The 21,214-nt window shown below is 45.9% G+C and overlaps 1 protein-coding gene across 1 annotated transcript in view; it reads right to left on the bottom strand.

Moving 5' to 3' along the window:
• The window catches only part of ADGRE1 (adhesion G protein-coupled receptor E1), an 80,781-nt gene that overhangs the window by 11,131 nt on the left and 48,436 nt on the right, over positions 1–21,214 (bottom strand). The window contains exons 12-23 of the mRNA XM_043586397.1: positions 18,995–19,150; positions 18,765–18,884; positions 16,722–16,868; positions 12,130–12,270; positions 11,906–12,043; positions 10,198–10,286; positions 8,508–8,591; positions 4,954–5,131; positions 4,018–4,137; positions 2,597–2,808; positions 1,693–1,863; positions 14–208 (exon numbers count right to left, since the gene is read on the bottom strand). Of these exons, the coding sequence (XP_043442332.1) occupies positions 14–208; positions 1,693–1,863; positions 2,597–2,808; positions 4,018–4,137; positions 4,954–5,131; positions 8,508–8,591; positions 10,198–10,286; positions 11,906–12,043; positions 12,130–12,270; positions 16,722–16,868; positions 18,765–18,884; positions 18,995–19,150 (1,751 nt within the window). The remainder of the gene's footprint in view (positions 1–13; positions 209–1,692; positions 1,864–2,596; positions 2,809–4,017; positions 4,138–4,953; positions 5,132–8,507; positions 8,592–10,197; positions 10,287–11,905; positions 12,044–12,129; positions 12,271–16,721; positions 16,869–18,764; positions 18,885–18,994; positions 19,151–21,214) is intronic.

Genomic DNA, 21,214 nt, shown 5'->3' with positions numbered 1-21,214 from the left:
AGGGATGTGAGACCTGGTTGTCAGTCTTGTCTACGCCGGTGAGGAAGAGAGTCTTGGCCAAGAAGAGGCACACGCAGAGGTGCAGGTGGAGGTAGGTGTTGTGGTTGTGAATGGCACGACACAGCAGGAAGGTGGCGATGGCCAAGACGAGACACACCAGGGAGATGATCAAACCCACGTGGCTAATGATGTACAAGGGTAACTCCGTCTGTCAGGAAGCAGATACATCATTCACAGAAGGGTCGACATCCCTCCAGGCAGAAAAAAAGAATTATCCAGACTCCTGACCAGGGCAGAAAGGGCTCGGGGACCTTTTCTCCTTCTGACACTCAGAGTGACCGAGATATTGTCCATCGTCACCCTTTGGCATCCATCAACACCCATTCCCACTCCTGTCCTGTGCCCCACCCCCTGTCACATTAGGGCAGGATGTCTATAAACTACATTTCCCATAATGTCCTGGGGGTAGGGTCCTGGATGTTTTTTAGGTTTTCCAATGAGGTGTATGCATGAAAATTTTGGAAGGCAGAATGGAGGCAGACACCAGCCTTCTAGACAGGAGCAAGCTATGGCTGGACTCCACGTTCTAGCTGTCCCTTCTTCGATTGTGTGGAGGTGGGGTGATCCGACAGCAGCAATTTCTGACCTCTGGATTACAGCTGCAGAGGGCTGATCTTGAAGCTAAACCCCAAGTGGCAACCCCTGACTTCAACGCCTCCAACCCTCCCTGTGATTTTGTGGGCATCCTGTTCCGTATTTGAAATAGCTAGAGCGATTACTGTTTCCTGCACTGAACCAGGCCTGCCATACAGGCGTTCTGAGATGCCCCAATTTCTGCGAGTAGACAGGGCAAGCCGGATCCTTCCCCTGTGCCATTACGCATGACTGATTTTAAAATGCTGAGTTCCTTCTGTGTTAAACATGTGCCAAAGCACACCATCTCCCGAGCTAGTCCTTATGACTTTGTTACTTTGTTACTTTGTTTTGTGGTGGTTAAGAGAATGGACTGTACTTTTGGAAGCTGCTAGTTGTACCAGCTTGGGAAAGACATGTAGCTACTCTGTGCCTCAGCTCCCTCATCTGTTAAGAGAGGATACCGATGAATATGCTAAGCGATACTAAATGAAAATACTTCAAGTGCTCACAGCTATGCAGGGAGCACACAAATGCCCTCTATGTCCTCCCCCTCCACTGCGTCTGCCCACTCACCAAGGCTCACTTCACCCATCCCCACCCTGACCCATCACCAGCTCTCACGGACACACTTCTGGATTCCTATAGCACAACTTCTCGCACCATTTACTTGGTTTTGTGGAAGGAGACTGTCCTGGGTTCAGGTCTCATCCCCAGCCACTTAGATTTCTGAGTAAGTGGGCTAAGGAACCTCAGCCTCCATCCTGTAAAATGGCCTGAAAACATTTAACTGAAAATAAAGGGTCCAACACAGGATAGGCTATATAAATGGGATCTGTCATTATTAACCTGTTCAGGGTCATTTCTCCTTTCCTATGTGAATGTCACAGCTTCCCAGCCAAACTGTGAATTCTCCAAGGGCAGAGGCATTGCACACCCTGCCTGTCCCCCATGACGCCGTCCCACAACACCCAAGGCCATGGGAGACACACAACGGGTGTTTGTTCAAGATTTTCCCCTTGGATTTGGAGAGCTAGAACACAGAGAATCGGTACTGACCGTGAGCTCCCCAGAAGCCATGATGACGGCCAGGTTCATCATGTGATGACAGCTGCACGTAGTATACATCTCAGAAACTTCATGGATCTTACAGCCAGAGGGTATCCACCTGCCACCCTCCATATCTGTGTTCCAGGAAACACAGATAGGATTCTCAAACGTCTGCCTTGGCTGAAAACGTAAAGGCTCTGGTCAAACGGGTTCAGTATGACCAACTTGAAGAGTCATCTCAAGATGACCCGCAAGAAGATGCGGGTATGTCTGGGAGGGAATGGAGGGTGATGTAATATTTCAATGTGCGAGGATGGAGAGAAAGGTCTTGGATACCAGAGATGCCTCTACAACTGACTTGGTCATGGCCAATGTAATAAAGTCCCTGTAAATGTTCCTGCATCAACATTCCTCAATCTGAGCCCAATCTTGCCCAGTGATGAGTGGGTGACTATAGGTACTGTATATAATATATGCTATATAGGGGCTCCTGGGTGGCTCAGTTGGTGGAATTGAGGCTCAGGTCATGATCTTATGGTCTGTGAGTTCGAGCCCTGCGTCGGGCTCTGTGCTGACAGCTCGGAGCCTGGAGCCTGCTTCAGATTCTGTGTCTCCCTCTCTCTCTGCCCCTCCCTTGTTCATGCTCTTTGTCTCAAAAATAAATACACGTTAAAATTTTTTTAAATATATGCTATATATATTAAATATACTATATACTGCTTATATATACTATATACATATAATATATATACACGAGAGCCCACTCCTCTGGAGGTAGATTTGGGGGACGGGCTTGACTTGCTAGAAGGTTGATGCCTTCGTGGGTCTCTATCAGAAGGGAAAGTTAAGCTCACTGTGGGGTGAAGTGTTCTCAGTAGGTAGATGGGGGTTCGACAGGGACCACTTCACAAACCTCGATGTTCTCCAGCGTGTAAATGACTGGGTTAGAGAACCCATCTTGCTTCTCCCCAGTCATGATGCCCTGCACAACGTGAGAATTCATCCTTAGCCTCCTCTGGGAATTGGCCAAGGGGTTCTGAGGGTCTTGGAAGAAACTCTCATCTAAAAACAACTCCATCCCCGAAAAGGAGACAAAAGCTACCCCGATGGTCCCTGTGATATTCCCTAAATGCAAACAGAAAAAGAAAAAGAAAAAGGAATAATTTGTTCAGTAGTGATTATCAATGACCCAAAAAGAACACACATATTCAGACTCTAATACCCCACGCACCTCCGGACCTCAGAGCAGGGGCCTGCTCTGAGCATGGCAACATTTGGCTACATTTAAAATTAATACAGGGGCACCTGGGTGGCTCAGCCAGTTAAGCATCCAACTTTGGCTCAGGTCATGGTCTCACTGTGCGTGGGTTCGAGTCCCATGTCAGGCTCTGTGCCGACAGCTCAGATTCTGTGTCTTCCTCTCTCTCTCTGCCCCTCCTCCGCTCATTCTCTCTCCCCCCTCCTCTCAAAAATGAATAAACATTAAAATTTTTAAAAACAAATATGAATTTATGTCTTTAAGGGATAATCAAACTGAGCAGTGGGATACAAGTCCCCTCCCACACTGATGGTCAGTCTCGTTCATCTGTTTGGTAGGCTTCCCCTCTCCATGTTGGTGGCCTTCAGGGATGTCCCAGGCCTGCTCCCTGAGCCCTGCACACCAGAGAGTGGGAAACAGCAGCCCATAGGCCAATCTGGTCACTGCCTGTTTCGTGTAAATGAAACTTACTGTAGCACAGCTACGTCCATTCATTTACATATCGTGTATGAACGTCTATTTTGAGACTCTTTTGCCCTCCATGCCTGAAATACTTACTAATCCGCCCTCTATAGGACAAGCCTGCCGATCCCTGATACAGATCAGCGCTGTCTGCTAGAATTATAACATGAACCACACAGGTAGTTTAAAATTTTCAGGTAGCCAGATTTTACAAAAGTCAAAAACAGGTAAAATAAACTTTAATAATTAATTTTGTAACACATGCAAAATATCATCATTTCAGCCTAGAATCCATATAAGAAGTATGCATGAGATTTTCTCCACCATTTTTTTGTATCAAGCCTTTGGATTCCGGTGTGTACTTTACCAGGTCGTAAAGTACAGCCTGGCCACATTTCACGTGCTCAATCACAAAACATGGCTGGTGGCTGCCATACCAGCCAGCCAAGGTCTTGGTAAGTCCATTATTGGGAGTGTTTATGTATTTAATATCTGGCTCCCTGAGGGCAGGGGCCTTACCTCACTGGTCTTGGAACCCAAGAGTTGACTGGTAAATGTTTGCCAATCGGATACACCGCAGCCCCCCTCCCCGGTTCTCAGGAGCAGCTCTGTACCTATGGATTCAGATTCCTTGATTGTAGAGCACTGAATTTTCATCTCATTCCCTTTGGCTTTGAAGTGAAGGATCATGTTCTCTTCAGCACATTCTCCCTGGATGATCTTGCTTTCAATTTCTAAAAGGAGATAGGGAGACTTTGCCCGAGGTCCCCCAGAAAGTGGGTCCTAAATTCGGTTTCCTGCCCCACAAAGTTACACCTACCTAGTTGCAAAGAGTAAAAAAGGCCAGTTCATCATGGGAAAGACCTCGAGCCCCGTGGTGAGTGAGTGACGGGAGGATGATAGCCACAAACAAATGAGAGAAACCCAGGTGGGGCTGCAGGGGTGAGCGCTCACACCTTAGGGGGTGCCTCAGGGAAAGCTGGGGTTGAGGCCAACAGTGATGGAAGGCAACAGAGTCCGGACCCTCTGGCTGCTCTAAATGTAGACGAGTTTTCCAAAGCCAGAGGAAGTAGGAAGGGGTTGGACTAACCCAGCAGAGTAGACAAGGGCTCAGAGGCTGCATTGGCTTCTGCCACTCACCAGCTGTGCAAACACAACCAATGACTTAACCTCTCTGAGCCTCAGGTCTCTCACCTGTGACATGGCACTAATTGCAGGGGTCCCCAGGACAACAAAATAGGCAATGGAACTGGAGGTAGCCCTTTAAAATGTAAGCCAGGTAATCAGTGGCACTATCTCTGTTTCATTTACTAGATCTTTGTTTACTGTGGGGCTCAGACAGTTGTTGAATGAATCAATGACACACACCCTTAGCTCAAGGCCAGGCACTCAGTAAATGGGAGATGCTGTTACTATCCTGGGACTTGCTTTTCTGTGAGCTCTGAGGTTTGAAACAGTTGGAGGAAGTAGTGTACGGGAAAGCCATGGGGCATAGCATTGCCCACGGCCCCCCTCAAAAGCAGCACCCAGATGTAACCTTGCCACCTTACCCAAGTGTTCCGTCTGAACAGTCTGAGTGACATTGGCTGAGGGTTCCAGGAAAGCTGCCAGGGTGCTGCTTTTCACACTCTCCAGTATGACAGTGGCCAGGGCAGAGGTCTCCTCTTGGGAGAAGTTGGACCATGTGGATGTTTGTTCGAGCACAGAGGTAAGGCTCTCAGCCGCACTCTGCAAGGAAAGGTGTGTCTGTGCATGTGCACTCTCTCCCTCTTCCCCTGCCCCTGAGACAGCAGCTCTTCTCTCTCTCTCCCTCCTTCTCCCCCTTGTCTCCCTCTTTCTCTCCCTCCCTCCCTCTGTCTCTCTCTCTCTCTCTCTCTCCCCTTCTCCTCCTTTCCCTCTCAAATTGGTGTAGCCTTTAAGTCAGCACCTGGAATAGCCCCGCTTACACCTAGCTCTGACCCAGAGGTTTCCCTTCCTGGAATTAATCCTTCCAGAAATGCTTAAAAACTGTGCAAGGATCTTGTCCAGTGATGTTTATTTCAGTATGGTTTCTGACATGAAGTTGGAAAGTCTGAATGTCCGACAGATTGGCTAAATAAATGACTAAATCAAATCACAGAATAGTACACAGCTGTTAATAAAACAGTGATCACACACACACACACACACACACACACTAACAAGCAAAAAGGTCAGTGAGCTGTTGTTAAGTTAAGCAAATTACAGGATAACACAGATATGACCTCATTTCTCTTAAAAAACAAGTACTTTCATTAACATTTTTGTATTTATGATAGTAATATTTCTGGCACACAGAGATAAAAATAATACTTTCTTGTGAGCCAAGTATTAAGTATCTTATGTATGTTAACTTCATTTTAGAAAGAAATCTATGAAGTAGAAACTATGATTTCCATTTTTTGTGTGGGGAAACAGAACATGTATAGGAGGTGGGAGAAGCAAGATTTGAACCTTTTGTTATCTAGCAGCAGAGGCGGAATCCCTCTAGTAAGTGCTCACTAAATGGCTTCAGTGTGTGTGTGTGTGTGTGTGTGTGTGTGTGTCAGACATACATTCACAAAGTGAAAGGATATGGTTATACATCCAAATGTTAACATTGATTATGTCAGAGGAATAGAGTTAAAGAAATAGCAATAATAATATTGACATTAATGTCAATACAATTCCTTTTATTGATTATTGTCAATAAACTGGCTTATGCAATGACTTTGACCCCAACAACAAAAAAATATGAAAAGGATTCACAACCTAATATATACAAGGAAGAAAGTAATGGACTCCGGTCATATGGGGAAGGAAATTAACTGAAATCTGAGTAGGAATAACAATTTCTATTTATCCAAATTGGACAATAAAAACATGAAAAGAATTTCAGTTAAACATGGATGACGGTATAACTTGAGATGTTTGTTCTGGAGAAACAGGACGTAACCATATGCCAGGTGAGTTTGGGGTCCGTCCCCACCGACATACAGAAAAGTGTCAGGTAGAATCATCCTGGGAAAATGTGGTCTTCAATTCTACGGCTGAGGAGATCTTAAAACTCCGTTCGAGGGGGGCCCGGGTGGCTCAGTCAGTTAAGCTTAAGTGTCCAACTTCGGCTCAGGTCATGATCTCATGGTTTGTGGGTTCAAGCCCTGCGTCGTGCTCTGTGCTGACAGCTCAGAGCCTGGAGCCTGCTTCAAATTCTGTGTCTCCCTCTCTCTCTGCCCCTCCCCTGCTCATGCTCTGTCTCTGTCTCTCAAAAATAAATAAATAAATGTAAAAAAAATTTTTTTTAAACCCTCCCTTCAAAATGTGAAATCTATTGTTGGCTGGGAAGGTGATTTCATTTCCTTGGGAAAGCAAAAAATTAGTAGGCAAACTAAAACTCCACAGGATTATCACTTCTGTGCTTTATTTACAAAGTTTTTCCATGTTTGTCATACTCTGAGAAGGGGGTGTTGAAGGGGTTTGGAGCAGTTCCTTATGTTAGAGAAACTAACTGATTAACCACGAGAGTTTGCTGCCTAAAGCATTTAGATGTGAGATGAATATCTGTTTCATATGAACAATTTCAGAGAATGTGGCTGTTGATAAATGGTTTTGAACATTTAAAAATATGAATTATTGGGGCGCCTGGGTGGCGCAGTCGGTTAAGCGTCCGACTTCAGCTCAGGTCACGATCTCGTGGTCCGTGGGTTCGAGCCCCGCGTCAGGCTCTGGGCTGATGGCTCAGAGCCTGGAGCCTGCTTCCGGTTCTGTGTCTCCCTCTCTCTCTGCCCCTCCCCCGTGCATGCTCTGTCTCTCTCTGTCTCAAAAATAAATAAATGTTAAAAAAAATTTAAAAATATGAATTATTATATTTATACATTTGGTTGATTGGATTTATAAATCCCTCGAGGGCATAATGACTTTGCTTCTTAGCTCTGTAAATATTCCTCATTAGGTATTCAAAATTTGGTGGGGGGGGGATAAGAATATTCATAAACACAGTATAAAATGAGAGAATTTAACCTAGTTTGCCAGAAGGTTTGTTGCTTATGGAAATTCAGTCTGAAAACCTTATGAATGAATGCACACTTAATGGACAACTATATTATACCCAATAAATTAATTTTAAATCAATCAAATTGCAAAGGAAAGTATCATTCTTGTTTTTGTACAAAAGCAACTGAATTTTTAAATAAAACAACGGCCATAAGTCATAAGCCATAAGCAACATAAAATCTTAAGAAAAAGCCATAAGCAACATAAAATCTTAATCATAAGCCATAAGCAACATAAAATCTTAAGAAAAACTAAAATCTTAAGAAAATCTTTTAAAGTCTATCATTGTAAGGACTGAGTAATCCCACCTCTAAGTATTTACCCCAGAGAAACAAAAAATCAGGGACACACACACACACACACACAAACTGTATGTGAATGTTTATAGCAGAAAAAAACAAGAATTGAGACTACTGATCACAACCTTCATGAATCTCAAAGGCTTTATGCTGAGTGAGAGAAGCCACATGCTGTGTGATTCCGTTTATATAACATTCTTGAAAAGACAAAACTCCAATGATAGAGAAGAGACAGGGATATACAGGAGCCGGTGGTGGAGAGAACATCTAACAATGTTCGGGGGAACCCCAAGGGAATGTTTCAGGAGGAAAAGGAACGGTTCTATATTCTGATTGTGGTGGTAGCTACCCAAATCCACTCAGCTGATAAGACTCATAAAACTGGGTGTCTCTGGGTGGCTCAGTTGGTTGAGTGTCCAACTCAGGGTTGTGGGATTAAGCCCTGCATCAGGCTCTGCGCTAAGTGTGGAGCCTGCCGGAGATTCTCTCCCTCTCCCTCTGCCCCTCTCCCCACAAGTAAAATAAAAATAAAAAACCTCACTAGACAGAGAAGGGAATTTTACTGTATGGTAAATTTTGAAATTTACTGTGTGGTAAATTTTGAAACAGGTTTCAAATTCTGTAAAAATACAGAATTTATTAATCCTGTAATAAATTAAATGTTAATCCATTTAAAGAGGACTTTCTGTGCCCAAAGTGTCCCCCCACCAAGATGTTTGAAGCTCAAAACACAATTATGAAGACTTTGCTGTTACCTTCAGAGAAACCACAGTGGTTTTGTTTTCACAGGCATTGTCCAGAACACTGAAGGTGGCATTCATTAGTGTGCAGAAGGAACCCTGTGCCCCAGAAGAAGAACATGTGTGAGCACTGATCAATCCATCCTTCAGTGTGTAAAGTACAAATTGGCCATCTAGCCCACCATAGGGGTGGTCTTAAACTCCCAAGTTTAAGAGCTGCTGGAAGCAGGTTTAGAATTCTCAGGAAAATAGAAACTCGCCTTTTCAGCAGAACTGGGACCACAGTACCTTTTTCTTCTGTGAATAAAAGGAGCAAATGGAAAGAAACAGCAAAACTACTTCGTGGGGTCAAAGATGGGGGAAATGTGTGAGTAAACCCCAGTGGTCCCAAAGGAGTATTATTCAGCCACAAAAAGGAGTGAAGCATTGGCATCTGCTACAATGTGGACAAACCTTGAAAACATCGCGCTCAGTGAGGGAAGCCGCACACAAAACCGCACGTATTCTGTGATTACATTTATAGGAAATATCCAGGATGCAGAAACTGATGGACACAGAGAGCAGATTACTTTTTACCAAGACCTGGGCACAGGGGGAGCTGGAGAGCAATGTTGCTGGGGACAGGTTTCTTTTGAGGGGATAAAAATGTCTGAGAGACGGTACTGGTGGTTGCACACCATTGTGAATATACTGAATGCCACTGACTTGTACACTTAAAAGTGGGTAGAATGGCCAATTTTTAGGTGTATTTCACCTAAATTTCTAAATCACCTAAATTCTTCCAAAAAATAACATTGGTCCAAAGTGCATGGGAATTTTGGGGCACCTGAGTGGCTCAGTAGGTTAAGTGTCGACTTTGGCTCAGGTCATGATCTTGCGGTTTCTGGGTTTGAGCCCCGCGTCGGGCTCTGTGCTGACAGCTCGGAGCCTGGAGCCTGCTTCGGATTCTGTGGCTCCCTCTCTTTCTGCCCCTCCCCTGCTCGTGTTCTCTCTCTCTCTCTCTCTCTCTCTCTCTCAAAAATAAATAAACATTTAAAAAAATGTTAAAAAGTGCAGGGAAATTTGAAAGCTAATTTATAAGCTCATATTGAAAATTGTCACGTCAATTCCTGAAGATGTTCATGGAGGCTTTGACCACTGGAACAACTTCGTTAGAGAATCAGGATATCCAAATTCCTTTACGCCTGGCCCAGGGGTTGTGCATCTCCCCTCCCATATCACACAGACACAGCACCAGCACCTTCACTGGTAACGAGACTCCAACATCCCTTCTTCTATTTGGAAAAGAATTCCCAAGTTTTAGATAGACAAATGCCCTCCCTTCTCAGCTTTCCTTGAAGGTAGGTGTAAGCAGAAGTGATACTGGGTTATACCCTTAAAGAGAAGAACTATGCCTTTCACCTCACCTTCCCCCCTGCCCACCAGCTGGAATGCAGACGTGATGGCAGGGGCTGGAGCAGCCATCTTGGACCACAAAGTGGGAGGGCTGGTGTTGCTGATGGCAGAGCATTTGCAGAACCATCATATCAACTCTCCACAGCTGACACCCAGATTGTTACAGACAGAGAAGTAAACTGCTATACGATTTAGGCCACTGTTATTTTGGCCTTTGTGAAAGCTGCAAAACAACATCCTACTTGAGTGACTTCTAGGCTAGAAGCTCTTCTAGGAACCTCAAGAGCTAGGAAGCTTCAAAAATACTTACATATTCAGCCATCACTGCCTCTCCCACTTGGCATTGCTGGACCCACTCGTTGTTGGGTATCACATCTTCTTTGCACTTGAAGGGAATCCCTAGGAAGGAAACGAAAGCTACCAAGTCAAAGCTCAACCACAGCAAGCTGTGATTAACAGACAAGTCTGATTTCATTATCCCCCTGCCTAAAATCTATTCATCACCATATTACATGACAATGGAAATGAGCAAACCACAGCTACAGGCAGAAACACCACGGACTCTGAGAAGCAGGATACTGAGTGAAAAGAGCAAGTCGGAAAAGACGACACAGAGCATGATGCCACCTTTATAGAGCTCCAAAGCAAACAAAACTAAACAAAGTATTGTTTAGGGATATGTACACGGAGGTCATTTTTTTTTAAAGTAGGGGAATTATGAATACAAAGTTCCAAGTAGTCCTCTCTGGGGAGGAGTGGGGAAGATGAAATAGGGAAGGAACATGCATGAAACACACGAAATTGATGAGATCCTAGCTCTCATGTTGACACACTATTATTGTATAATATTATACATATTATACTTCATTGCCTCCATATAAACTACCTCTATCTTTAATGTATCAAGTAATCTACAATTAAAAAAATTAAGCTGTTGGGGCGCCTGGGTGGCTCAGTTGGTTGAGTGTCCAACTTCGGCTCGGGTCATGAACTCACGGTCTGTGAATTTGAGCCCCGCGTCGGTCTCTGTGCTGACAGCTCAGAGCCTGGAGCCTGCTTCGTATTCTGTGTCTCCCTCTCTCTCTGCCCCTCCCCCATTCATGTGAGTGCTCTCTCTCTGTCAAAAATAAACAGGGGCGCCTGGGTGGCTCAGTCGGTTAAGCGTCTGACTTCAGCTCAGGTCACAATCTCACGGTCCGTGAGTTCGAGCCCTGCATCGGGCTCTGGGCTGATGGCTCAGAGCCTGGAGCCTGCTTCCCATTCTGTGTCTCCCTCTCTCTCTGTCCCTCCCCCATTCATGCTCTGTCTCTCTCTGTCTCAAAAATAAATAAACGTTAAAAAAATTAAAAAAAAATAAACATTAAAACATATTTTTTCAATAAAAAAATCAAGCTGTTCAGTTTCCCATTGTTCTCAGCAAAAAAAGAAAAAGAAAAAAAAAGAAAGAAAAGAAAGAAAACAAACAAACAGAAAACCCCCCAAACCTTCAAAATTCTTCACATGGCTCACCAGTTCCTGCAGGACATGAACTCTGCCCACCTCCTTAGGTATACCTAATGCTTCAGGGCCTTTGCACATGCCACAACCTGGACCACTCAGATCTCCACTCATCATCTGGATAATTCCTACTCTTGCTTCAAGCTTCAGCTTAAATATCACTTGCCCACAGCATATTAAATATCTCATTACTCATTCCAAAGTACACTATGATTGTTCAATTGCCACGCTGATTGTGGTTATTACGTGATTATGTGTGTGTGCTCTACATACATCATCGCATTCAGGATTGAATTCTCAGGACCTAGTGCAGGGGCCTGTTTGACTAATTAATAGATGCCCCCCCCCCCAAATAATTTATCGAATGAGTGAATCAATCTGTGAGTGAATGAATAAATGAGAAAGAGAGGATTGAGGATGAAGCAAAGGTAAAAGGAAGATCCAGAGGTTGGGTGGATGGAGGGGTTTACAACCAAACCGGGATGCAGATTCCACTGCTGAGAGGCACAAGGGACAATTACTTTTGCAGTTGAAGTTGAAGGAGCCTTCTGGATGGGGGCGAAAGCCCTCAATGCAGCTACAGCTGTAGGAGCCCGGGGCATTGGTGCAGACAGAACTGGGGCCACATGGTGATGGGTCCTGGGAGCACTCATCGATATCTGCAAAGGACTCAAGAGTGTCAAACAACCCAGAAGAACGAGGACATACTTCTTTCCGGGGGAGAGCCAGCAACCCCTCTTCTCACCTCTGCATTCCACGTCTTGGCCTGTGAAGTTCAGCTGTCCGTTGCTTGGTGCAAAGCCAGGAGAGCAGGTGCAGAAGTAGCTCCCAGGGGTGTTGGTGCATGTCGCGTTGGAAAGGCTGATGTAAAGGCACTCATCAATATCTATAGGGTTGAGAATGGGCATGAGGCAGAGCTGGCTAGAAATCCTGCAAAAGTTATGCTTACAAAGCATAGAGTTGTCACCAAAAAAAAAAAAAAAAATGGTGACCCAACCAGGGACAACATTTCCCAGAACCTTCTGCATCTAGGTTGGGGCCATGGGACTAGTTTTCACTTATGGAATGTGAGCAAGTACATTTGCCACTTCTGAGCTGAGATGGTTACAAAGTGGGTGTGCCTTCTCTCTCTTTCCCCACCACTGGCTGAACCAGGGATTCCAAAGCCACAAGGCATATAAGGACCAACGGATGTAAGGAAATGGATCCCTATATCACCACGTGGAGAAAATCTGCCCACTGGCCAGGTGCGTCTATATTGGATGGTTATGAAAGTCAGAAATTGCTATTATATTTAGCTAGTGGTTCTCAACTGAGGGCAGTTTGCACCCCGACCCCCTCCAGGGGACATTGGACAATGTCTGGAGACATGTTTGGTTGTCATGACTGGGCTGGGGGAGGGGGATGTACTACTATGATCTAGTGCACAGGACAGCCCTCCACCACAAAGAGCCATCTGGCCCAGAATGTCAATAGTGGCAACATTGAGGAACCCTGGCCAGCTTACTGTGGCAACATGGGATTACCTCTCCTTCTGGGGATTTCTGAGGATCTATGGAATAGAATGTCCTGGGAAAAAAAAATAGTCAGGAGGGAGGTAAAGTCAAAACTTCTCATATTCCTATGTCAGTTCACAAAACAGGAGGGGGAAACAGGCAGCATCCACTAGTGGCTTGCACAGGTACATGGTTGTTGCACTGGGCGCTACCATGGAGCGCTGGAATGGGAGGTCCTTGTGGGATGAATGCAGACTAACTTGGAGGTCTCGAAGGACAGGAAAATGACCCATGGTTGGGAGGTATGGGGATGTGATTCTCCTCCTGGTATCACAGAAACGTCTCTGACCAAGGAGCGGGCTTCCACTTGTAGACACACTAAAGCATCAGGTAGGTGAACTCTTGTCAGAAACGACACAAACAGTGGGGCGTCTGGGTGGCTCAGTTGGATAAGCATCCAACTCTTGATTTCAGGTCAGGTCATGATCTCACAGTTTCTGAGTTAGAGCCCCACATGGGGCTCTACGCTGACAGTGCAGAGCCTGCTTGGGATTCTCTCTCTCCCTCTCTGCCCTTCCCCCACTCATGCTTTCTCTCTCTCTCTCTCTCTCTCTCTCTCTCTCTGTCTCCCTCTTTCTCTAAAATAAATAAACTTTAAAGGAATGAATGAATGCTTCTTAAAAACAGCATAAATGGAATTTATATTTTGCAAATGGAACTGGACTAGGCATATGATTTTCAAAACTTTTTGGCTGAAGAAAGCTTTCACTTCCTACAAAGTGAAACCTATTTAGGAGGTAAGACAAATAAGAGAGATGATAATCTGACTGAAATAGGGGCTCTGAAGAGATTCCTAAGAACCCACAGTGCTGTATTGATCTACCTCTAAGGTCCCTTTCAAATTTGCCTCACTGTTGTTCTGCCTAGAAGAATGTCAGTAGCTGGTGAACATCAAGGTGAAAAGAAATACAACATGTGTAATGACGAGAAGCGTGCGTTTCCCCAGGGGGTTGAAGAATATAAAATGTGCTCTGCAGTATGTTAGATCCTCCAAAGATGACCCCCACCAATTCTTTCATTTCCTGCGTGTACTTGTTGCTTGCCCAGCGATTTGGGGAGTCGATTTCCCCTTCCTTTGCCTGTCGGCTGGCCCCATGACTGTGACCAGGAGAATAGAACAGAAGGAACATTCTGGCACTTCCAAGCCCATGCCTTACAAGAACCCACAGTTTCTGCTTTCTTCTGCTTGCAGCTTCCCTTCCTGCAAACCAGCTGCCATGTTCCCAGGAAGCCCAGGAAGGGCCCATGAGGGAAACCGAGGGGCCCAGCTGAGCTCCCACCCAGAGACCAGCACCAACTACCAGCCATGTAAGTGCGGCCATTTTGGACCTCCCAGCCATCCTATTGCACCCCCCCCCCAAACCATGCAGTCAACCCACAGAGTCATGAACAAGCAGAAAGGTGAAAAGAACCCAGGCAGGCAGAAGCAGTGGTATTCCCCCGGGGTGTTGGTACACACTGAGCTGAGGCCACAAAGAGTTGAGTTCCTGGCACATTCGTCCACATCTAAGCAGAAAACTAGGCTGAGCCAAAAGGATAAAGGATGCTGAGGCCATGGCAGTGCACAGCCCCATCCTGACTGAAGCCAGCGGGTCTCCCTAGCTCTGTTTGCACCCTCTTAACCACTGCTGAAAGGAAGTGCAAAGAGCCAGGATGTGACCCACACAAATCATTTGATGAGACTCTCCACACTTCGGGATAAAACCAAAACTCCTCTTTAGAACACATGAGACTCCGAGAGTTTGGACCCACCTAAGCTCACCTACCTCAACTTTCCTTGCTAACCCCTTAGTAATTCCTGACCCAGATTCACTGATTACCTGTAGGTCCAGGAAGGCTCACTGTTTGCTCCCTCAGCCTTGAACTCCCTGGACCCCGTTCCTTGATAAATCTCAATTCCTCCCCTTAAGAAATACTATGTTATCAGTAATAATAATAATGACTGAGAGGCATCCAAGTGGAGGGGTGCAAAGCATGGATAGCCTGGGCTCAACGCTTGGCTCTGTCCCTATAGACTGTGTGTTACTGGGTGCTGTGGACTGAAATATGTGCCCCCAGATTGATACGTTACATCCCCCACATGGTGAGACCGTATCTGGACAAAAGGCGTTCACAAGATGATTAAGTTGATGAGGTCTAAGATGGGATTCGTGGCCTGGAGCACCTGGGTGGCTCAGTAAATTGAACATACAACTCTTTATTTCTGTTCAGGTCATGATCTCACAGCTGGTGAGTTCGAGCCCTGCATCCGGCTCTGTATAGTCAGTGCGGAGCCTCCTTGGGATTCTCTCTCTCCCACTCTCTTCCTCTCTCTCTCCCTATCTCTCTACGTCTTCTGCATGCACTCTCGATCTCTCTCTCTCAAAAATAAATAAACATATATAAATGGGCCTGGTACCCTTAAAACAAAGAAAGAGACACCAGAGCTCACTGTCCCTGGGGACCCAGAATGAAGGCAGTCATCTGGAAGCAAGGAGGACAGCCCTCTCCAGAACCCAGCTGTGGTCTCAGACTTCCAGCCTCCACAACGGAGGGAAAATAGATCTCAATGTTGAAACCACCCTGTCTGCAGTGTTTTGTTCTGGTGGCCCTGAGCTGACAATGCACTGGGCAAGATAGTTCACCTCTGTGTGTCTCAGTGCTCTCCTCTGTCAGACAGGGATAATAATACTACTTCCCCCATAGGGTTGTTTGATAATTGAATAAGGTGTCATCTGTGAAGGACTCAGAGCAGAGTCTGGAGAATAACAAGTATGAGGTAAGTACTTGTTAGCTAAAATAAACAACTGCTATTATGTTGAGATTTTTGTGACAGACAGTGAGGAACATCCCTTACATGCACCTGCTCGAGGAATGCTCACGGCAGCCCTGTGAGCTGCACACTAACATTGCTTCCATTTTTCTGATGAGGAAACTGAGGCATCACAATTGTGCAGAGTCACACAGCCTGTGAAAGGCACACCAGGTTTTAAAATCAGGTTGTCTGGTTCTGGACTTCTTAGATGACAGCTTCCCAGGTGGTCTTGAGTCAGAGTCTGGAAATGTGGACTCAAGTCAATGATGGCCAGTTCAGATCCTGACTCCCCTACTTCCTAGCTATTTGACTGTGGAAGAGTTGTTTTGCCACGATGGAGGCTCAGGTTCCTCATCTATGAAATGGGCATAAAACACCACTAATACCATCAGGTTGTTGGGCAGACAATGAGTACATGTCTGGAAGAGCCTAGCACCTTGGCTGGGATCCTGCCTCCAGCCCTTTCTATCTGCAGTTCCCTCCTCCTGGAACACCCTTCCCCAGATACCCAATATCTCACTTCCTCATATCCTTCACATCTCTTCTCAAATATCAACTTTTCAGTGTGGCCTTTCCTACCACTCACTCTATTAAAAGTTGACCCCCTACTCCCAGTGCTGCCTATGCACCTTTTCTGCCTTATTTATCTTTATTTCTTTCAGATACTCCTGGCACACATATGGCCATGCGTTTATTTTCCTATCTATCTCCCTTAACCCTAGATGATGAGTTCTAGGAGAACAAATCGTTTTGCCTATGTTATTTGGTGCTGTATCCACCAGCTCTAGAAGAGTGCCTGGCATATAGTAGGTGCTCAGGAAGTATTTGTTGAATGAGTGCATGAGTGCATGGATGAGCAATTTTTGGCATCAGCTTAGCAGATGAGGTCCTTGAGCTCAGCCCAGACTCATCCTGACCCCTCACCCACTACTGTTGTCTTTGCATGCAGACTTGGACCTGGTTCCCCAACAAACCCTTCCCACCAACCTTCACATGTGTCTCCTGGGCCCTGCAAGCTCCTGTTTCCACTGCTGGATTCAAATCCTAGGTTGCAGACACAAGAGTAGCTTCCAGGACTGTTGTGACAAGTTGCGTGCTCCGGGCAAGTTGCGGGGTCGGCACATTCATCCACGTCTGGTCAGTGGAGATGAAAACCGAAGACAAAGCAGATGAAGAAATGAGAATAGGAGACTGCAAGCAGAGATTCACTGTGCATGTTCTCCCCTTTCTCCTCATCTCCTTTACACTGAAGCTTGGCCACGAGAATAAATTCTGACCCAATATATATAAGTGGAGGGCGGCAAATAGCTCCAAAACAGATGAACATAGAATGGTTGTGCTCCTTTACTCCTCCCTGCACCCACACCATGGGATGCAGATGGTGCGGTGCAGTGTGACTTTGCCACTCCTCCTCTATGATGGGAGCTTGTTTCCCCACACCTCGAATCCAGCTTGAATCTGGCCTATGACTTTCACTGGTCAAAAGAACACAGCAGAAATGATGTCATGCCAGTTCCAAGTCTTAGATTTCTAGAGACTTATTTGCTTCTGCTCATTCTTTTAGCCCCTTGCTTCTGCCACATGAAGAAGCCCTAGACTCACCTAATGAAGAAGGAGAGACAAGGTGGAAGAGAGATGGGTCATCCCACAGGAGCCCCCGACACGTGAGGCAGCCCAGCCGAGATGAGCAAGGTGACTCACAGCTGACCACAGACACACGAACAAGCCCAGTACAGACGCAAGCAAGTGGCCAGCAGAGCCCAACTTATATTTCCTTTCTTTTAAAAATTTTTTTAACGTATATTTATTTTTGAGACAGAGAGAGACAGAGTATGAACAGGGGACGGGCAGAGAGAGAGGGAGACACAGAATTTGAAATGGGCTCCAGGCTCTGAGCTGTCAGCACAGAGCCCATCCCGGGGCTTGAACTCACGGACTGTGAGATCATGACCTGAGCCGAAGTCGGACACTTAACCGACTGAGCCACCCAGGTTCCCCCCAACCTAAATTTCCAATGCACAGAACACAAACCACGTATATGGTGCTTGTCTCTAGCCACTGACTTTCAGGGTGATCTGTTTTTCAGCAATAGCTACTGCTACAAATGTATCAGAAAAATCAGACAGGACCTCAAATATCTCCGACTCCAAGCCCAGGGGATGTGATAAGGGCTGGATCACTCCATGCCTTGCTTGATGGAGTCACCTTCCCTACAAACGAGCATGGAGAACAATAGTTCTGAACCAGATGCAGGGAGATGGAGCCCTCGCTTCTTGTGAGGAAATTCTGGCTGCAGTTTGGAAGGATGGATTCGAGGGGACAAGAATGGAGGAAGGACAAGCCCAGGGAGGACGCTGCTAAACTAATGATGAAGCCCGAACCAAGCATGAGGAAGAATGGAGAGATTCAAGACATATTTAGCAGGTAAATCCCCCAAGCTATGGTGACTGATTTAGTATGTAAGGTATGGGGTAGGGGTTGAGGGTAACCCTGAGGTCTTGAACCAAATACATTATAGGAAATAGTTCTGAAGTTTGAGTCTGAGCTCACCCTATCACGCAGTTTCTCTGTCTCAGAACTAAAGACATCCGGGGCCAGATTATTTTTGGTTGTAGGGAAGCTGTTCTGTGCATTGTAAGGTGTTTAGCAGCATCTGTGGCTTCTCCTCACTAGACAAGAGAAGCCCGTCACCACCACCAGTTGTGACCATCAAAAATGTTTCCAGGCATTGCCAGCATCCCCCTTGAAAGTTATTGCTCATGGGACACAGCACCACCACCCCCCCAATGCCATTGCTCTCAAGTATTGTCTGACCCACTGCTGCACTCAGAGTAGACCCTTGACTGGAGTTCCAATCCTGGCTCTTCTACTTAATAGCTGTGTCTTTTGGGGGAAGTCACTTCAATGGTCTCAGCCTAAATTTTCTCACCCTCAAAATGAAGAATATAGTCTCTAATCTCACAGGATCATCAAGTGAGGTGGTTGTTAATTAATTGAGTAGCTACATAAAGAAAAGCAGGTCCTCTATACCTTCACAGATCGAGTTGTGAGAGATGAATCCAACCTGGCAGCTGCAATTGTAGCTTCCCAAGGAGTTGATACACTCAGAATGCTCTGGGCAGACCTCATTGGAGAGGCATTCATCGATGTCTGAGGATCAGTTGAGGAGAGTGAGCAGACCAAAGACTGTGTGGCTCAGGTGAGAGACACCGTCCACTAGTGGTCACTGTCCACCCAAGACCCATGCCTGAGAGCATTACCTGTGCATGAGAAATGACCCGGCTTTCCCGGGGTCCAGTCATTTCCAGTGGGAGAAGAGAATCCAGGCAAGCAGCTGCACTTGTATCTCCCCTGCAGGTTTTTGCAGACTGAGTTGGCACCACACGGTTGGGGGCTTTGAGAACATTCATCTACATCTGGACACAGAAAGAGTTGGAGTCACTAATTTGCTTCATCTTGTGTAGCAGATTGTATTTTCAAAGATGGTGGAAACAACGTCTTCCATGCCATATGACCTGCATTTTATGTGAACTTGTGCTCCTTCCAGCAAGCAGTGGTACCTATGTTCCCTTCTCTAGAATCTGAGCCTGCTGGGACTCTGGGAGTGGTACTAGGTCATAAAGATACCATGCACCCCCTCCCTGTTCTCTTGAGATGCTCATTCTTGGGGCTTAGCTGCCATATGTGAGGAAGCCCAACCAGCCATGAAAAAGCAGCTGACCTGGGGAAGAACCAACACCTCCAGGCTGAATCCCTGGTGCAGCAATCAGCCCATGGCCAACAGCATCTTGCCAGCATTGTGTGTAGGCTCTCTTTCATGTGGATCTCTAGGGGTGCCTTGTTGGCTCAGTCAGTTAAGTGACTGCATTTAACTTCAGCTCTGGTCATGATCTCACATTTGTGAGATCAAGCCCCACCTTGGGTGCTTTCTGGGTGTGGAGTCTGCTTGGGATTCTCTCTCTCAAGAGTGGAGTTCAGATGGTGCAGTAGTATGGGGACCCTGAGCCTGTCTTGTCCCTGAAACACAGCTAGCTCAGCATCAAACCATTTGAACACCTAGGAAATTGATCTGACGATTAACACGAAAATCTGCACAATTTGAGCAAGAGAACCTGAAAGGAATATGGTGTGGAGAGCTGCCTTGGGGGTGAGAAAAGCCAAGGTTGTGCGGAGGGTAGGGAGATGATTTTATAGACAGAGGATAGAGAAAGAAAAAGAAAAGGGAGTTTCGCACATTAGAGTCATGCAAGAAAAGTACTCCCCCTGAAAGTAGCTGGAGAGAATGTGAGAAAGAACGAAACCACTCACGGTGGACTGGATAAGAAATCTGTTCCTCAAAACCATTGATGGGAAAAAGGCAGAGGGTTGCAGGACTTCCGGTTTTCTATAAACAGTCTAGTGCAGAAACTGATGTTTCAGTGCTCAGTGCCTGGTGGTGCTCCAGGGAGGAAGCAAAGTCCATCCCTGAGAGAAGGCATCATGGTCTGAGGGACCTGTGTGCCATATGGGGAGAAGCAGTTTCCCTGGTTGGAGTGGGTATCATAGTGGCAATCAGCCTCCCATGGGCAAACGTCCCAGCGGGTCCCAGAGAGCTGCCACGTTTCCTGATATTGGGCCAAAGATAACAGCTGATTGCAGCAAAACCTGGCGCCAGTTGCGTGTTGTGATTTACCATAAACTCTGAGCCTCTGTCACTTCGCTATCATGCACACATTTTCTGGGACAAGTTGATACCTGGCCATTGCTCTGCAAGACCCTCCCCCATAAAATCAGCACAGCTCCCAGACCTGGGGTCTCTGAGTTGTGGGGTTCTGAAAAACAGACCCATTGGAGATAAGGAGGGAGGTGCCACCTGGCAGGCAGACAGCCTGGGCATGTACAGGGTAGAGGTGGGGAGTGGACAGAGGCCTGCAACAAAGGAAGTTGTGCTTGATCACACATCTGTGATGGTGCAAAATTCCCACGCCAGAGACAAGAGAGCAGGGTGAAGCCATTTTCACCTCTAGCACACTCACACTGATTCAGTCCAGTGAGCCAAGCAGTGCCACCAAGTGAAAAATGGAACTGTTACACAAACCATTACCCACCTGCGCCCTCCAGGCATATCCCCTAGAAGGCCAGTACAAATCCTTTCCACCCACTTACTCTACACACTATGGTGTGCTTCAAAGTTTTAGTTCTGAGGGAAACCTGATCTAGCTTCACTTGGGTTTCATTTTGTTTCCTTGTTTATCTGTTTTTGTCTCTGCTTCTGTTTTACGTTATGTTATTTTCTTTTATCATTCTTTACGTTGTCTTTCTTGAATACAGAAAGAGCAAATTTTTTTATTCTATTCTATTCTACTTTATTCTATTTTATTATTTAAATTTAAACAAAATTTTAACTTTTTTTCCTTTTCTATCAAGATTCTCTCAACAAGCAGATCAAAACACACTTAGAATCTAGCTTCCTTGATTTGATTTTTTCTTTTGTTTTTAAT

The sequence above is a fragment of the Prionailurus bengalensis genome, chromosome A2, assembly GCF_016509475.1.
Source record: "Prionailurus bengalensis isolate Pbe53 chromosome A2, Fcat_Pben_1.1_paternal_pri, whole genome shotgun sequence".
Classification (NCBI taxonomy): Eukaryota; Metazoa; Chordata; class Mammalia; order Carnivora; family Felidae; genus Prionailurus; species Prionailurus bengalensis.
The sequence above is the reverse complement of the archived record's forward strand: the minus strand, read 5'-3'. Positions and strand labels throughout refer to the sequence as shown.